General features: G+C 40.8%; 1 protein-coding gene across 1 annotated transcript in view; it reads left to right on the top strand.

Annotated features, from left to right (window-relative positions):
- LOC106563170 (fibroblast growth factor 11) overlaps nt 1-18,686 on the top strand; it is a 77,763-nt gene that overhangs the window by 51,033 nt on the left and 8,044 nt on the right. The window contains exon 3 of the mRNA XM_014128475.3: nt 102-205. Within this exon, the coding sequence (XP_013983950.1) occupies nt 102-205 (104 nt within the window). The remainder of the gene's footprint in view (nt 1-101; nt 206-18,686) is intronic.

Here is an 18,686-nt window from a genome sequence, read left to right as displayed (position 1 = left end):
TTCCTATAGAAGCTCTGTTTGATTCTCTCTGGATCGGTCTAATCTCCGTATCATGTTCTAACGTTTATATCTCCTCCCTCCCTCTTTCTGTCCCTCTGCAGCACAGTTCAACTTGATTCCTGTGGGTCTGAGGATCGTAGCGATCCAGGGGGCGAAGACAGGGCTTTACCTGGGCATGAACAGCGACGGGTACCTTTATACCTCTGTGAGTCCACATGCTCAACAATACATAAACCAAAAGCAATACTGGACAATACATCTCCTATAGTTATGTTCAGGAAATGACTGTGTGGCAATGGGCCAGCGCCAGTAATAGAGACACTCCGTGAGGCTTTGAGTTGACTCTCTAAATGACAGTTATAATGACAATGTAACGGCTGGAACAGCCATATCAGGAGTCGACCGCTGTTGCTAAATCTCCTCAATTATTGTCTGTGTTGTTGCTGTCCGTGGTGCAGAACTCTGTTCCAGGAGAAATATGTTGCTGTCTATGGGGCTGAAATTGACTTCAATCTGGAGTTGCATATCCTGTGCCATGGGCTTGGATTCCATGGCGCAGTTAAGACACTTAGATATACTGTTGTTTTTTGTGCTTCATGTCCCTGTAGCCTGCAGGCGCACATTTGTGTTGAACCTGCGATGTGCAATTTTATGGGGTTGAGGACAGTGTGTATATCAGTGGAGGCTGCTGAGGGGAGGACGACTCATAATAATGGTTGGAACGGAGCAAATGGAATGGCATCAACCACATGGAAACCATGTGTTTAATGTACTTGATACCATTCCACTGATTCCGCTCCAAACATTACCAGGAGCCCGTCCTCCCCAACCTCCTGTGGTGTATAGTACAGGGTCTGTGTACACGCTGGAGATGTAATGTTCAGTGTTGTCTCTTTACCAAGCTGAGTACTTGGGTAATAGGTTATACTGTAAGCTCTGTGTGTATTTAAGGATGGAAGGATCCTGTGCTTTGAGTGTCTAGACAACATAAAAACATCTGAATAATAACAAGAAAGTAGCCAATTACAGTACCTACACTGTGTTTGGTGCTACTTTAAGGGGCGGCAGGTAGCCTTGTGGTTAGAGTGTTGGGCCAGTAACTGAAAGGTTGCTGGATCGAATCCCCGAGCTGACAAGGTAAAAATCTGTCATTCTGCCCCTGAGCAAGGCAGTTAACCTACTGTTCCCCGAGCACTGAAGACGTGGATGTTGATTATGGCAGCCCCCTGCACCATTCTGATTCAGAGGGGTTTGGTTAAATGCGGAAGACACATTTCAGTTGAAGGCATTCAGTTGTACAACTGACTAGGTATCTTTCCCTTTAATGGACATAGAGTAATAGTATTAGCACACAGAGTAGGTGGAACATTCACTTTCTCGCTGCGTGTTTGTTTGTGTGAGCATGTACATAAGTATTTTTTTTTACCCTGCCATACTTCATACATAAAGTCTGTCAGCATACAGTGCATATAGGGCAGAAACATGAAAGTGTGGTGTCACGGTGTCACGTCCTGACCAGTAAAAGGGGTTATTTGTCATTATAGTTGGGGGGTGTTTGTTTTGTGTGTTTGGGTATTGTGGGTTTAGGTTCTAGTTTTCTTATTTCTATGTTTAAATCTAGCTTTTCTATTTCTATGTGAGTTTTGTCAATGACCTCCAATTAGAGGCAGCTGGTTGTTGTTGTCTGTAATTGGAGGCCATATTTAGTTGTGTTTGTTTTCATTGGTGTTTGTGGGTGGTTGTTTCTAGTATAGTCTGTGCATCTTACTGGACTGTTTTTGTCGTTTGTTTATTTTGATTAAGTGTTTTCTTTAATAAAAAAGAAGATGAGCACTTTACCCGCTGCGTTTTGGTCCACTCAATACGACAGTTGTGACACACGGAAAACAATAATTTGTTAGTTGTTGGAGCATTGGATGTGTAAGGGTGTAACAGCTACGCCACAGTGTGAGTGTGAGAGAGAGAGAGAGAGAGAGAGAGAGAGTGAGTGTGAGAGAGAGAGTGTGAGTGAGTGAGTGAGTGAGTGAGTGAGTGAGTGAGTGAGTGAGTGAGTGAGTGAGTGAGTGAGTGAGTGAGTGAGTGAGTGAGTGAGTGAGTGAGTGAGTGAGAGAGAATATCCCAGAGCTGGCAATGAGAAGGCTTTTGTCTCTTGTCTCTGTGTGAACAGAGAAGATTTCGAAGGGAAACTATGAGATCTTATTGCTGTACTTCCATGCAAACATCCAGTCAGTGTCTTCCCTTAAAATCCACACACAGACACACAGATGTCTATTTAACCTTGAGTTGACTGGGTGTCTTTTATATGAGTAGTGTTTTCATGCAACATTTTCATGAGTGTGTGATGTTATGCTGATGATGTGTAACCTTATATGTATGTGTGGGGTGTGTTACAGTCACACACTGGTAAGCTGATGTGTGTGAGTGAGGATGAATATGTCATGTATTCTGTTGAGTGATTGTGTGTGTGTGTGTGTGTGTGTGTGTGTGTGTGTGTGTGTGTGTGTGTGTGTGTGTGTGTGTGTGTGTGTGTGTGTGTGTGTGTGTGTGTGTGTGTGTGTGTGTGTGTGTGTGTGTGTGTGTGTGTGTATGTACAGGTGCCTGCACATGTCTGTCTGTCTGTCTGTCTGTCTGTCTGTCTGTCTGTCTGGTCTGTCTGTCTGTCTGTCTGTCTGTCTGTCTGTCTGTCTGTCTGTCTGTCTGTCTGTCTGTCTGTCTGTCTGTCTGTCTGTCTGTGTTGTAACAGCTGGAGATAGAGGGGGGATGGCACCTCAGGAGAGTGCATGACAGTGCAGACAAATGTTCTGACCGGTGACAAACAAGCTCATCACTGTCACAGAGGCTGAGGTGAGTGACAGCAAGAGACACAGAGGACACTGCTATTGGGGAAAACCTCTGCAGGGCTCTTCCTCTCTCTCTCTCTCTCTATCTCTCTTTCTCTCACCTTCTCTCTCCTGCTGTCCCTCTCTCTACGGTTGTCCCTCCCGTTCTCCCTGTCCCTCTCCCTTTACCTCTCTCTCTCTATCTCACCCTCTCTCTCCCTAATCCTCTCTCTCTCCCTCTCCCCATCCTCTCTCTTTCCCTCTCCCTCTCTTTCTCTCCCTCCACCCTCTCTCTCTGACTTTGATTTGTTGTCCTCTTCAATTCAAGTCAGCTGTTCATTGCAGTAAAAGCGTAATCAGCCAGCCTTGTCAGACTAGTGAAGTGCACATAGAGCCCAGGAGAACAGTAAGGAGCTAATGACAAGGAACTCCATGACACTGCTCTGTTGTCTCAGCTATGAGCCTCAGCCTCAGCTTCCCTATACCTGTAGGAGACTCCAGGAAAATGGCTTCTTTTTTTGTAAAAAATAGTACTCAGCTCTGTCCTGACCCATTTTATTGTCTGTGTGCTCTGGAAAACCCTCCTGGGCCATGAGAGGGGGGAGATGTGTGTGTAAATGGGGCAATGGTGCGTGCGTGCGTGCGTGCGTGACAGACAGACAGACAGACAGACAGACAGACAGACAGACAGACAGACAGACAGACAGACAGACAGACAGACAGACAGACAGACAGACAGACAGACAGACAGACAGACAGACAGACAGACAGACAGACAGACAGACAGACAGACAGACAGAGATGGTGGGTGGGATTGAGAGATTCTAGATTTTACAGATGCAGGTTCCATGCATGCCAATCAGGCCTCTGAAATTAACCGCGATGATTGCCTTTTTAATGGGTGTGTTGATGTGTGCATAGTATACAGTAAATTGCTTGTGCACACCTTGAATTATAATGCCTATGATACTATAGTACACTATGGTACAAATACTATAGTATTCACTGTACTGTTTTTGCAGACTAAATAATGTAGTATTTACTGTAGTGTACTGTAGTATACTGAAGTATTTACAGTTAACTATAGTATAAATACTTCAGTAAAAGAAAACTGTAGTATATGCTATAGTAATTAATGTAATGTTTTTTTTCGGACTGTAGTATTTACTGTAATGTTTTTGTTTAATTATCTTTGACATAGAAGAGGAGGTAGGTAGGTAGGTAGGTAGGTAGGTAGGTAGGTAGGTAGGTAGGTAGGTAGGTAGGTAGGTAGGTAGGTAGGTAGGTAGGTAGGTAGGTAGGTAGGTAGGTAGGTAGGTAGGTAGGTAGGTAGGTAGGTAGGTAGGTAGGTAGGTAGGTAGGTAGGTAGGTAGGTAGGTAGGTAGGTAGGTAGGTAGGTAGGTAGGTAGGTAGGACTGAGGTCTAAACGGATAGTTCAGACCTTCTGCTCTTTTCTATAACCTGTAGGGAACACAATATATGGTCTATACTTGACATGTAAGTTTCTCACATTTGGGTGGGACCAATTGGGATATTGGGGAGGGGAATGGGCAGGGTATATGCAAATTAAATACTGTAGTAGTTACTAAAGTAAAAAAAAAAAAGGGTTGTGTTTTTGCGGACTGTAGTGTTTTTGCGGATATTACCGTAGTCTTTACTACAGTGTTTTTTTTGCAGATAATACTGTAGTATTAAGTATAGTATTCTACAGTATACTACAACATTCTACAGTAAGTACTACACATGATCGAGGGATACTACAGTGTGTAGTATAGTATTCTTGTCACGGTTGTCGTAGGATGAAGGAGCGGACCAAAGCGCAGCGTGTGTATCGTTCCACATATTTTATTGAACTGTGAAACTATGCAAGATACACAAATAAACTAAAGAACAAAAACAACAAACCGTGATGAAGAGGTGCAACATACACTAACTCAAAAACAATCTCCCACAAACCCAGGTGGGAAAAACACCTACTTAAGTATGATCTCCAATTAGAGACAACGATGACCAACTGCCTCTAATTGGAAATCATCCCAAACAAAGCCCAACATAGAAATACAAAACTCGAACATAACAACATAGAAAATCTAAACTAGAATAAATACCTGTCACGCCCTGACCTACTCTACCATAGAAAATAACAGCTTTCTATGGTCAGGACGTGACAATTCTACAGTATACTACAGTTTACTATAGAATTCTATAGTAAGTACTGTAGTATTATATAGTAAAATGTAGTTTTTTTTCATGTGGGGTAATTTACACTGAGTGTACAAAACATTAAGAACACCTTCCTAATATTGAGTTGCACCCCCTTTTGCCCTTAGAACAGCCTCAATTCATCAGGGCATGGACTCTACAAGGTGTCGAAAGCGTTCCACAGGGATGCTGGCCCATGTTGACTCCAATGCTTCCCACAGTTGTGTCAAGTTGGCTGGATGTCCTTTGGGTTGTGGACCATTCTTGATACACACAGGAAACTGTTGACTGAAAAACCCTGCAGCGTTGCAGTTCTTGACACAAACTGGTGCGCCTGGCACCTACTACCATACCCCGTTCAAAGGCATTTAAATATTTTGTTTTAGCGATTCACCCTCTGAATGGCACACATACACAATCCATGCTTCAATTGTCTCAAGGCTTAAAAATCCTTCTTTAACCTGTCTCCTCCCCTTCATCTACACTGACTGAAGTGGATTTAACAAATGACATCAATAAAGGATCATAGCTTTCACCTGGTCTGGCTATGTCATGGAAAGAGTAAGTGTTCTTAAATCACACGTTATCAGAGTGCGCAGCTGAACACTGTATGCTGGAAAACACCCTTTTTGTAATTTTTGATTAAAACAAAACCGCTATTGATTAAATGAAATAAGAATACCAAACTTGTTTTCGCGTGGATTCCACAACTCGTTTAGCTTTTAATAGCTAGGAAACACCGCTAACCAAACAACAGTGCTAGGTGGCTGTACTACAGACACTGGTTGTTGTCGTTTGATAGACGCATTGTTAAAAACTTTTGAAAAACAACTGGTTGCAGTAAAGAGCAAAACTGGAGACTAAGGAGGGAAATCGAAGAGTACCAACAGCTTTACGCTATGGAGGAACAACATACTCCATCATGGAAAGATCCGACTACCTCACAAAATAACTTTAACCCTACAAAGAAAATTAAAACAGATTAATCTACAGACACGGACGACTTACTTACCGTTGAAGTAGAGGCTAGTGCTCTGGCTGGAATCCATGCAACACTGGAAAAGTTGTGTGAGGAGGTAGCAGGGCTGAGGGGGAGTTTGGAATTTAGCCAGAGTGAAATTCTCACGCTCCAAGGAGAGAACAAGGCACTCACAGCAAAGGTAAAAATCCACGATTCTAAAATGGATTATCTACTCAGGGAAAACAGGGTGATGAAGGAGTCGCTGCTAGACATACAAAGACGTAGCATGTGTGAAAATCGAATATTTCTGGGATTCCTGAGGACGCATCCAATAATCCAGAGGGAGCGATCAGAGAATTCATGCAATCCGCCTTGAAACTTCCTCTAGATAATGTAAACAAGGTGGCTTTCCACCGTGCACACAGACTTGGAGCTCAGAGCGACAAGACCAAGGGTCCCCAACCGATCACCGCAAAATTTGAACAATACCAACAAAAGGAGCTGATCAAAAGCAGGCGAAAGGAGCTTAAAGGGACCAAATTCGGGCTCAATGACCAATTTCCACAGGAGATAAATGAACATCGCAAGAGACTGTATGCTGTACAGAGGCAACAGAGGGAGAGGGGTAAGCGTGCCTTTCTCATTGTGGACAAACTCTTTATAGATGGACAGTTATTCCGAGACAGCTCCATAACACCATGGCTTTACTAAATTCTACGATTGGAACTGTAAAAATATCTGAACACTATGAAGTGGATATGAACACACATGTACTCAGTTACATGTTCACTTACACATACAGACTAATACATACACATACACACTTGATCTCGCGCTCTTCTCTCACTCTCTCTTTCTCTCTTTTCTCTTCTCTCCCTCTCTCACCTCTCTCTCTATTGTCGAGAACTGTTCTATAATTTTATATGTTTCTTGTTTGTTTGTCTTTTCTATGTATTTGTCTACGTGTTTATATATGTTTATAACAAGCAAGGGGAAGATATCAGAATAGGGACATTGGGGAATAATAACATATTGTACGGGACACATTTGTACTGTAGTGAAGCCGTCTCTATAGTAATGCAATGTCTCTTTCATGATCACGTGAAACGTCAATTGCTAGGGACATGCTGGGATGTGTTTTTCAATTATGTTAAAGGTAATTATGAATCAACTATGATGGTGATATGATATGGATTACAATTATCATCATGAATATTAAGGCTATACGCACTACATGTTACACACATAGACACTCAACCATGCAAATTGGCGGGGTTATTATTTATTTGGACATCACACATTACAGTCTTACTCTTATACAGACAATGTACACACTCTCACTAAATCACATCCAATATCATACACATTAACTTACTCAGATTTACTACACACATAATATCTTGTCTCTATTTTCAAACATCTGTGGCATTGGCTCACAGGTAAACAGGCAAGGGAATAAAACATATATTGCTTGAAACTATTTATTCAATCCTAAATAATAGACGTTTGAAAGCTCTAGTTTTGACCGTCATTAATACCTCTGATGGCAGTAGCTTTACAAGCACTAATTATGGTAAATTTAGACTGAGAATAGTATCTAGTTATGGTAAGGGGTGAAATAAGTATAGCCAGTTATAATTGTATCAGTTTAGCAGATTATAAAAAAAGATCAGTGTTTACGTGGCTAAAGGAAAAGGAATATAACATACAGTTGAAGTCAGAAGTTTAGATACACTTAGGTTGGAGTCATTAAAACTCATTTTTCAACCACTCCACAAATTTCTTGTTAACAAACTATAGTTTTGGCAAGTTGGTTAGGACATCTACTTTGTGCATGACACAAGTCATTTTTCCACAATTGTTTACAGACAGATTATTTTACTTATAATTCACTGTATCACAATTCCAGTGGGTCAGAAGTTTACATACACTAAGTTGACAGTGCCTTTAAACAGCTTGGAAAATTCCAGAAAATGATGTCATGGCTTTAGAAGCTTCTGATAGGCAAATTGACATCATTTGAGTCAATTGGAGGTGTACCTGTGGATGTATTTCAAACTCAGTGCCTCTTTGCTTGACAACAAAGGAAAATCAAAAGAAAAAAAAATTGTAGACCTCCACAAGTCTGGTTCATCCTTGGGAGCAATTTCCAAATGCCTGAAGGTACCACGTTCATCTGTACAAACAATAGTACGCAAGTATAAACACCATGGGACCACGCAGCCGTCATACCGCTCAGGAAGGAGACGGGTTCTGTCTCCTAGAGATGAACGTACGTTGGTGCGAAAAGTGCAAATCAATCCCAGAACAACAGCAAATGACCTTGTGAAGATGCAGGAGGAAACAGGTACAAAATAATCTATATCCACAGTATAAACAAGTCCTATATCGGCATAACCTGAAAGGCCGCTCAGCACGGAAGAAGCCACTGCTCCAAAAACCGTCATAAAAAAAGCCAGACTACGGTTTGCAACTGCACATGTGGACAAAGATCATACTTTTGGAGAAATGCCCTCTGGTCTGATGAAACAAAAATAGAACTGTTTGGCCATAATGACCATCATTATATTTGGAGGACAAATGGGGAGGATTTCAAGCCGAAGAACACCATCCCAACCGTGAAGCATGGGGGTGGCAGCATCATGTTGTGGGGGTGCTTTGCTGCAGGAGGGACTGGTGCACTTCACAAAATAGATAGCATCATGAGGTAGGAAAATTATGTGGATATATTGAAGCAACATCTCAAGACATCAGTCAGGAAGTTAAAGCTTGGTCGCAAATGGGTCTTCCAAATGGACAATGACCCCAAGCATACTTCCAAAGTTGTGGCAAAATGGCTTAAGGACAATAAAGTCAAGGTATTGGAGTGGCCATCACAAAGCCCTGACCTCAATGTTTTTGGCTAAGGTGTATGTAAACTTCCAACTGTATACTGTTTACAGGAAACTCACTCTACATCCTAAGATGAAGTTGCATGGAAAAAGCAATGGGGTGGTGAAATCATTTTCTGTCATCGACAAAGGAAGTCAAAAAGTGTGATGATATTAATTAACAAAAATTTCGATCTGAATGTGCAAGTAGTTAGGAATGATTCTCAAGGAAGATGGATCTTTTTGAATATGAAATTGGACAAGAAAGAGATTTGGCTCATTAATATTTATGGTCCAAATCAGGATGATCCACACTTCTTTGAAAATATTTATATCAATTTATTGAACCTACAGGCAACAAATGATCAAATCATTATGGTAGGAGACTATAACACAGTGTTAAGTACCTCAATGGAATGTAAAGGAAATCACTCTACAAACTATCATCACACAAATATTATTGACACATTAGTGGATATTTGGAGACTAAAAAATCCCGACCTAGTGAGATATACATGGAGGAGATTTAATCAAGCTAGTCGTCTTGACTACTTTCTTGTCTCTTTCTCTCTTGCGTCAATGGTTAAAAAAGTTTCAATAAGAGACAGAATGTAATCGGATCATCATCTAATTGGCCTTCACATAACTCTTATTGAATTTCCACGTGGATGGGGATATTGGAAATTTTATCAAAGTTTACTCGAGGACAACTTATTTTTAACTAAGACAAAAGAATTTATGACTGAATTTTTCAAGTATAATATAGGAACAGCAAATCCAGTTATTGTTTGGCATACCTTTAAATGTACCTTCAGAGGTCATTCAATTCAATATTCATCAATAATAAAAAAGCAGTTTCTGGCTAAAGAGACAGGACTAACAAGGGAAATACATGATAAAACAGGTAGATAGCAATAAAAACTATACTACAGAGATACAAAATAAGTTAGTGGAAAAACAAAAAGAACTTGAGAAACTTATTCAAGAACGATCTAATGTAATCTATTACAAAAATAAAGCAAACAGGATGGAATATGGAGAAAAATGCACAAAATTCTTCCTGAAACTCCAACACAGGAACGCTAACAAAAAGAATTTGCGAAAACTCATTACTGAAGACGGAGTCATCTATGATTCTCCTAATTATACACTGCTCAAAAAAATAAAGGGATCACTTAAACAACACATCCTAGATCTGAATGAAAGAAATAATCTTATTAAATACTTTTTTCTTTACATAGTTGAATGTGCTGACAACAAAATCACACAAAAATAATCTATGGAAATCCAATTTATCAACCCATGGAGGTCTGGATTTGGAGTCACACTCAAAATTAAAGTGGAAAACCACACTACAGGCTGATCCAACTTTGATGTAATGTCCTTAAAACAAGTCAAAATGAGGCTCGGTAGTGTGTGTGGCCTCCACGTGCCTGTATGACCTCCCTACAATGCCTGGGCATGCTCCTCATGAGGTGGCAGATGGTCTCCTGAGGGATCTCCTCCCAGACCTGGACTAAAGCATCCGCCAACTCCTGGACAGTCTGTGGTGCAACGTGGTGTTGGTGGATGGAGCGAGACATGATGTCCCAGATGTGCTCAATTGGATTCAGGTCTGGGGAACGGGCGGGCCAGTCCATAGCATCAATGCCTTCCTCTTGCAGGAACTGCTGACACACTCCAGCCACATGAGGTCTAGCATTGTCTTGCATTAGGAGGAACCCAGGGCCAACCGCACGAGCATATGGTCTCACAATTGGTCTGAGGATCTCATCTCGGTACCTAATGGCAGTCAGGCTACCTCTGGCGAGTACATTGAGGGCTGTGCGGCCCCCCAAAGAAATTCCACCCCACACCATGACTGACCCACCGCCAAACCGGTCATGCTGGAGGATGTTGCAGGCAGCAGAAAGTTCTCCACGGCGTCTCCAGACTCTGTCACGTCTGTCACATGTGCTCAGTGTGAACCTGCTTTCATCTGTGAAGAGCACAGGTGAAAGCAGGTTCACTGCCTGCAACATCCTCCAGCATGACCGGTTTGGCGGTGGGTCAGTCATGGTGTGGGGTGGCATTTCTTTGGGGGGCCGCACAGCCCTCCATGTGCTCGCCAGAGGTAGCCTGACTGCCATTCAGCATTCAAAAGTGACCAAAACATCAGCCAGGAAGCATAGGAACTGAGAAGTGGTCTGTGGTCTCCACCTGCAGAACCACTCCTTTATTGGGGGTATCTTGCTTATTGCCTATAATTTCCACCTGTTGTCTATTCCATTTGCACAACAGCATGTGAAATTTATTGTCAATCAGTGTTGCTTCCTAAGTGGACAGTTTGATTTCACAGAAGTGTGATTGACTTGGATTTACATTGTGTTGTTTAAGTGTTCCCTTTATTTTTTGAGCAGTATATTTTAAAAGAGGAAGCTAAATATTTTAAGTAGGTGTTCCCTTTTCCGTCTCATCCTCTCCCACTGAATGAAGATTACGGTAAGGAATTCTTTCGAAATAATAAAAAAATAGAAAATTAACAAATGTACAGAAAGATCAGTGCGAAGGCCAAATTACAGAGGAATATCTTTTTGAGGCTATTAAATCCTTTCAGTCTGGAAAAACTCCTGGGCTTGATGGCTTACCGGTAGAGGTATATCAAGCATTTTTGGATATACTAAAAACTCCATTGTTAGATTGTTTTAACTACTCCTATAGAAATGGTAGTCTGTCAGGTACTCAGCAGGAAGGTCTGATTTCACTATTATTAAAACAAGACCAAGATGGAAAATATAAACATCCAGTCTATCTAAAAAACTGGAGGCCCCTTACACTTCAATGTTGTGATGCAACAATACTAGCAAAATGCATAGCACTCAGAATTAACCTGTTGGGGCTAGGGGGCAGTATTTTCACGGCTGGATAAAAAACGTACCCGATTTAATCTGGTTACTAATCCTACCCAGTAACTAGAATATGCATATACTTATTATATATGGATAGAAAACACCCTAAAGTTTCTAAAACTGTTTGAATGGTGTCTGTGAGTATAACAGAACTCAAATGGCAGGTCAAAACCTGAGAGATTCCTTTACAGGAAGTGGCCTGTCTGACCATTTCTGGAACTTCTTTGCCATCTCTATCTTTTACAAAGGATCTCTGCTCTAACGTGACACTTCCTACGTCTTCCATAGGCGCTCAGAGCCCGGGAAAAAACATAATGTCGTCATCCCAGCCCCAGGCTGAAACACATTATCGCCTTTCTCAAGTGGCCGATCAAGGGACTGTGGGCTTAGGCGCGTGACCTGGCCGCCCCCGTCTTTGTGATTTTTTCCTCTGTTTGCCGAAAAGGAGATTCCCTGTCGGAATATTATCGCTTTTCTACGAGAAAAATGGCATAAAAATTTATTTTAAACAGCGGTTGACACGCTTCGAAGTACGGTAAAGGAATATTTAGAATTTTTTTGTCACGAAATGTGCCATGCGTGCGACCGTTATTTACCATTTCGGATAGTTTCTTGAACGCACGAACAAAACGCCACTATTCGGATATAACGATGGATTATTTGGGACCAAACCAACATTTGTTATTGAAGTAGAAGTCCTGGGAGTGCATTCTGACGAAGAACAGGAAAGGTAAGACCATTTTTCTTATAGTAAATCTGATTATGGTGAATGCTAAACTTGCTGGGTGTCTAAATAGCTAGCCCTGTGATGCCGGGCTATGTACTTAGAATATTGCAAAATGTGCTTCATCCGAAAAGCTATTTTAAAACTGGACATATCGAGTGCATAGAGGAGTTCTGTATCTATAATTCTTAAAATAATTGTTATGCTTTTTGTGAACGTTTATCGTGAGTAATTTAGTAAATTGTTAGCGAATTCCCCGGAAGTTTGCGGGGGGTATGCTAGTTCTGAACGTCACATGCTAATGTAAAAAGCTGGTTTTTGATATAAATATGAACTTGATTGAACAAAACATGCATGTATTGTATAACATCATGTCCTAGGGTTGTCATCTGATGAAGATCATCAAAGGTTAGTGCTGCATTTAGCTGTCTTCTGGGTTTTTGTGACATTATATGCTAGCTTGAAAAATGGGTGTCTGATTATTTCTGGCTTGGTACTCTGCTGACATAATCTAATGTTTTGCTTTCGTTGTAAAGCCTTTTTGAAATCGGACAGTGTGGTTAGATTAACGAGAGTCTTGTCTTTAAATAGCTGTAAAATAGTCATATGTTTGAGAAATTGAAGTAATAGCATTTCAAAGGTTTTGAAAATCACGCCACAGGATTCAACTGGCTGTTACGTAGGTGGGACGAATTCGTCCCGCCTAGCCCAGAGAGGTTATAAGGGTTTTACCAGATATTGTTCATCCTGATCAGACAGTTTTTTTTACATGAACAATACATTGGAGATAAAATACAACAACTTCAAGAAATAATAGGACAACATGAAACATCTAAGAAGCCAGGCCTGGCATTTACGGATTTTGAAAAGGCATTTGATAAAGTAAGACTGGATTTTATTTATAAATGGCAATTTTGGTGATTCTCTTTTAAAATGGGTAAAAGTAATATATAGCAACCCCAGGTGTAAAATAGTAAATAACAGCTACTTCTCAGAGAGTTTTGAATTTTCAAGCGGAGTTAAACAAGGGTGTCCGCTTTCACCATATCTATTCGTTATGCCCATTGAAATGCTTGCTATTAAAATCAGATCCAATAACAACAGAGGATTAGAAATCCAAGGCTTAAAAACAAAGGTGTCCATATATGCCGATGATTCAAGTTTTATATTAAGTCCACAAGCTAGATCCCTGCAATGTCTCATTGAAGATCTAGATAACTTTTATGGACTCTCTGGACTAAAACCTAATTATGATTAAGTTTACAATATTACGTATTGGATGTTTAAAATTTACACATTTTACATTACCCTGCAGTTTACCCATAAAATGGGCTGACTTGGTATTCATATCACAAAATATATAAATAAGCTCTCCACAATGAATTTCAATAGAAAACCTGTAAAAATAGACAAGATCCTGCAACCATGAAGAGGTAAATACCTGTCATCTATTTATGGCAAAAAATGCCCTGATTAACTCCTTAGTCATATCTCAGTTTACTCACTTACTTATGGTGCTGCCTACTCCTGATGATTCATTTTTCAAATCATATGAGCAAAAAATATTTATCTTTATCTGGGACGCTAAACCAGACAAAATAAAGCATGCCTATCTATATACTGTAATGAATATGAATTGGGTGGGTTGAGATGATTAAATAATAAAGCACTAACGTCTCTCTAAAAGCTTCACTTATTCAAATGTTTTACTTGAACCCTAAATGGTTCTCAAGTGAATTACTATGAAAAGCTCATCCATTGTTCAAAAATTGCCTTTTTGCCTTTGTGCAGATTGCCATGTCTCATTTTCGATTAATTGAAAATGATACTTTTTTCAAAGTATTTATCTTTTTCAAACATGCATTGCAGAGCTGGCTACAATTTCTATTTCATCCCCTTGAAAAGATAGAGCAAATATTACAACAAATATTATGGCTGAACTCAAATGTGCTGGTTGATAAAATACCTGCATTTATGGGAAAGATTTTTGAAAAGGGTATTTTATCATTTTTTAAATGATATTGTAAATTGGAATGGTTAAGTCTTTTATGGACTTATCAAAATTGTACAGGAAGGTCTGCTCAATCCAAGAGTACAACCAATTGATTACAGCAGGTGGCAGTGGAGGAGGTAGGGAACAGGTCTGTCTGCCCAATATAAAGGATCAAAACTGATGGAGGAATAAAAATAGCATAAATTGGAAAGTATACCAGTTTCATTTGAGGACCAGTATGTTGACAACTGTGCCATACAGATTGCAAAATAGTTGGGAAGAGATTTTTGATGTACCGATTCCATGGTACAGGGTGTATGAGTTGATGTATAAAATGACACAAGATTCAAGACTTTGTGCTTTTCAGCTAAAATTATTATGTAGAATTCTTGCCACCAACAAAATGTTGAATATTTGGGGCATAAAATCATCGAAGCGCCACAGATTTTGATGTGAGGATGCAGAATCAATAGACAATTTATTCTGATATTGCCCTCAGGTTTCCTGTCTCTGGTCTCAGGTTCAGCAATGGCTAAAAATGCATAACATTGATCTAAAATTGACCCCAGCAATAGTACTGTTAGGAGATCTGGAGAGACTGGGTCAGTCAATTATCTTCAACTCGCAATCTATGGATTCTATTCGATTAAATAGACTGAAAGTGTACGTTAAACATCACAGCATAGTTGAAAGATATATGTTGTTTAGAAATCCGAAGAGGGTGGCCTACAGAGATAGGTGGGATGGGCTGAGGGAAGCTGAGGGTTGGGATGTGGAATTGGAGACAAGTGGGAGTGGAGTTGCTGGGCAGGAGATAGAATGATGGTCAAAGATAAAGTATAAAAAATAAATTCAAATAAAACAGAATAAAAAGTAAGTTTGAATGACACTGAGGGGCAGGGTTTTTACAGCTAATGCCGGTTTGCCTGAGGCTGATGCTGGTGTTTGTACACATGCATATACACACACTTTCATTCAAATACAGACATACACGGACACACACATATGTAAATAGTGCCAGACATACACTCAAACATTGCTGTTATGATTTTAGTTGTCCTTGATGTCTTTGTTTTTTTTGCATTGTTGTTTTCTGTTTTCTTTTGTCTTTTTCTTTTTTGTCATGAGTTCATTTTCTTGGTTCATTTTCGGGTTCTTGGGTATGGGGAATGGAGTTAATTATCTTTTTAAATATTTTATTTTCTTTCAAAAATATTGGGGGGGTGACTGTGGGATGGGTCTCAGATGGTTGAGGGACAGCTATGAGGAACTGTGGGGGGGGATCTTGGAGGGTTCGCGTTCTCGTTTTTGAGGGGGGGCCTTGTGGGAGATCTTTCGATGTGCCTATGAGCAGTGCGTTGACCCTGGATACTTCTGTGTGTTGCTCTGAATGAGAGTCTGTTGGATGATTGCTGTGATGTAGTTGTTGAGCGGCTTCATTGCACGTTTTGGATATTCCATAAAAACATTTTTTTAAAGTGTTCTTAATGTTTTGTACACTCAGTGTATATTTAGTGCTTTTGTGTATTTGTGTAGTGGTTGTTGTTGTGTGTGGGTTAATAGTGTTTGTGTATGGTGTGTGTGTTTGTGCTTGTATGAGTAATTGTTATTGTGTTTGTAAATATAAATCACTGTGTTATGTGGTGTTCGTGTTCGGGCATGTGGACGTTTGTTTGTATGTGTGTGTTCGTGATAGAGAGACAGAGAGAGAGAGAGAGGGAGGGAGAAGGAAAGGCGGAGAGAGAGAGAGAGAGAGAGAGACCTTTCCTGATAAATGGCTGTGTAGTACATTCGTCACCTGTGAGGGTTGCATTGAGATGCAGGACAACACAGCCAGCCAGATAGCATCATCTCCATCACAATGGAGGAGAAAGAACAGGAGAGAGAAGAGAAGAGTAATCGGGCAAAACTGCAGGGATAGAGAAAGAAGGGATGAGGTAGAGAGAAATGGAAGGGAATAATACAGAGGGAGACATGTTGCCAGCCAGGCAATTAAGTGCACTTTGCTAGAAGTAATACTGTCTGCAGGCAGGGTTCCTTCTTTCTAGTCATTTATCATTAGTCCAGCACCAAGGCTCTCTGCTAAGATAGTAAGTACAAAGTAAGAGATGTAGACTTGCCTGCAGCACCAGTGACAGCCATTGTTCTAGTCTTTGTGATAGTCTTAGGTAAATTCCACAGCCCTGATACATTTGTCAGCAATGCTCTTTGTTCACAACACACACGCACACACACACACATACACACATACACTTAAAAACCCAATACACATGCAGAGAAGTACACCCTTTTTTATGAAACACAGAAACGTCACAATTACAATATCTCTCTATCTTAATCCCGCTCTCAATCTCCCTCCGCTCTCTCTCTCCCATAAACGGGACATTGAGCAGGGGATGACAAATGGAGGAATAAAGGGATGAGAGGTCGGTGCGTGGTCACAGCTGCCACCCCCCTCCCACGTGAATCACATCAACAGATTCTCCACATGTCAACCAACCCAGAGACGGCTGTACAGTAGATAAGCCAGTAGACATCACTACACATCCCCTAGACCCCACCCACGCTGCTCAGTTGTCACACACACATCATAAACCATTAGAGAAGGGCCATGTGGTTAAGCCCTTAGACCACAATATCTACTAAGCTAACATATGGAATTGTTTTAAGACGGTCATAAAATGTATCATTTAGCTATTTTATTTGGAATTTTAGGACCCTGTAGGTATATAAAGCATTTATATAAAAAAATGTGGCCTTTACTGCTATAGCCCTTAGAAACGCATTGAATAACACATTTGTACATGGCAAAGCAGACAGTCCAAAAGGAAGAAGGTTTTGAAGTGTCTGTCCTATATATGAACGATATAAGAAAACTGAAGATGTTTGGTCACGTTATTCGTGGAACTTTTTACCTCCTATGCACGTTCTGCCATTTTTACAGCCCGTTACTGGGTTACCTTCAGATGACTCCCCTGAAACTTGTGTGCGTCGTGGAACAAAACAACTGATAGTCTCTCGATGGTGGTGACTTACTCGTTTGTAGCTCTAATGGTTTGGGTTTTACAGACATTGTTGTGACGATTTTCTTGTCCAGATCCTCTTGTGTAGAACGGGGAGCTATTCAATATTCAAAATGGCTTAACCGTGTGACGCACGGGTGCATCAAACAACTCTAGGTGTTAAAAGTGCCTTATTGACTTATGTAATGTGCCATGTCACAGAACATCTGCACCTGGTTCTAAACAACATCAACAACATGTGCAGGTGTCCCCCGCTTCTGCACACTTCGAAACACACACACACACACACACACACACACACACACACACACACACACACACACACACACACACACACACACACACACACACACACACACACACACACACACACACACACACACACACACACAGCCAGAGGAAAGACCCATTAGGAGAGTCAGTGAAAGTTGCGATCTGAAGGGGGTTGCTGCTGCAGCGTTAATGCAGCAGCATGGAAACATGGCGGGATTACTGCAGATAGGCAGATTTCACAGCATATCCTAGGCCTTTTCTTAATTGGATTTGCTCAACTCCTGTGTCCTCTACTCCATCCTCTCTCTTTCCTCTTTTTGAAAAATGTCAAAGGTAATCGAGGAGAGCCGGCACGGAGAGAGAGAATGTGGACGAAAATGTGCTTGTATGAAATCAGGCAGTTGAAGTTTACATTGGTGGAGCCCAAAATAAATGTGTAAAGTGATAAAAGCAAATTAATTAGCTGTGCAAAAACATTTTCTAGATCAAACTATAAGTAGCATATTGTTTTTAAACGTATGCTTTTCTCCTCTGACAAAACACAAGCTGATTCAGAGGGATTTTAAAAACTCTTCCGCGAAGGACCTAGGTAGGATACACATGACTATCCTCGATGAAAGATGGCTATGGAGGAGGACACTCTTCCGTTCACCTACTAACGAATTGACACTCTCCTCGACCACTTGACCAATTATCGATTTCCGGGTTGCAGAGGATGGAGGAGACAGGGAAAGGGAAAAGGCCCTAGATTACCCAGGGACTGCTGGGAGTGGTCAACAGACACAGGCAGGACTGCCTAATGTGTCACCAAGACCCCTGGTGGCAATGTAGAGGACTACGCCAAGGAAACAGTACCTCAGTCTAACTATTTGCTAGGGAACAGGCATTTGAATAATTTCACTATTCGAACAGTATCATACATTTTTGTTGGAT

This window comes from Salmo salar, chromosome 11, assembly GCF_965601325.2.
Source record: "Salmo salar chromosome 11, fSalSal1, whole genome shotgun sequence".
Taxonomy (NCBI): Eukaryota; Metazoa; Chordata; class Actinopteri; order Salmoniformes; family Salmonidae; genus Salmo; species Salmo salar.
The sequence above is the reverse complement of the archived record's forward strand: the minus strand, read 5'-3'. Positions and strand labels throughout refer to the sequence as shown.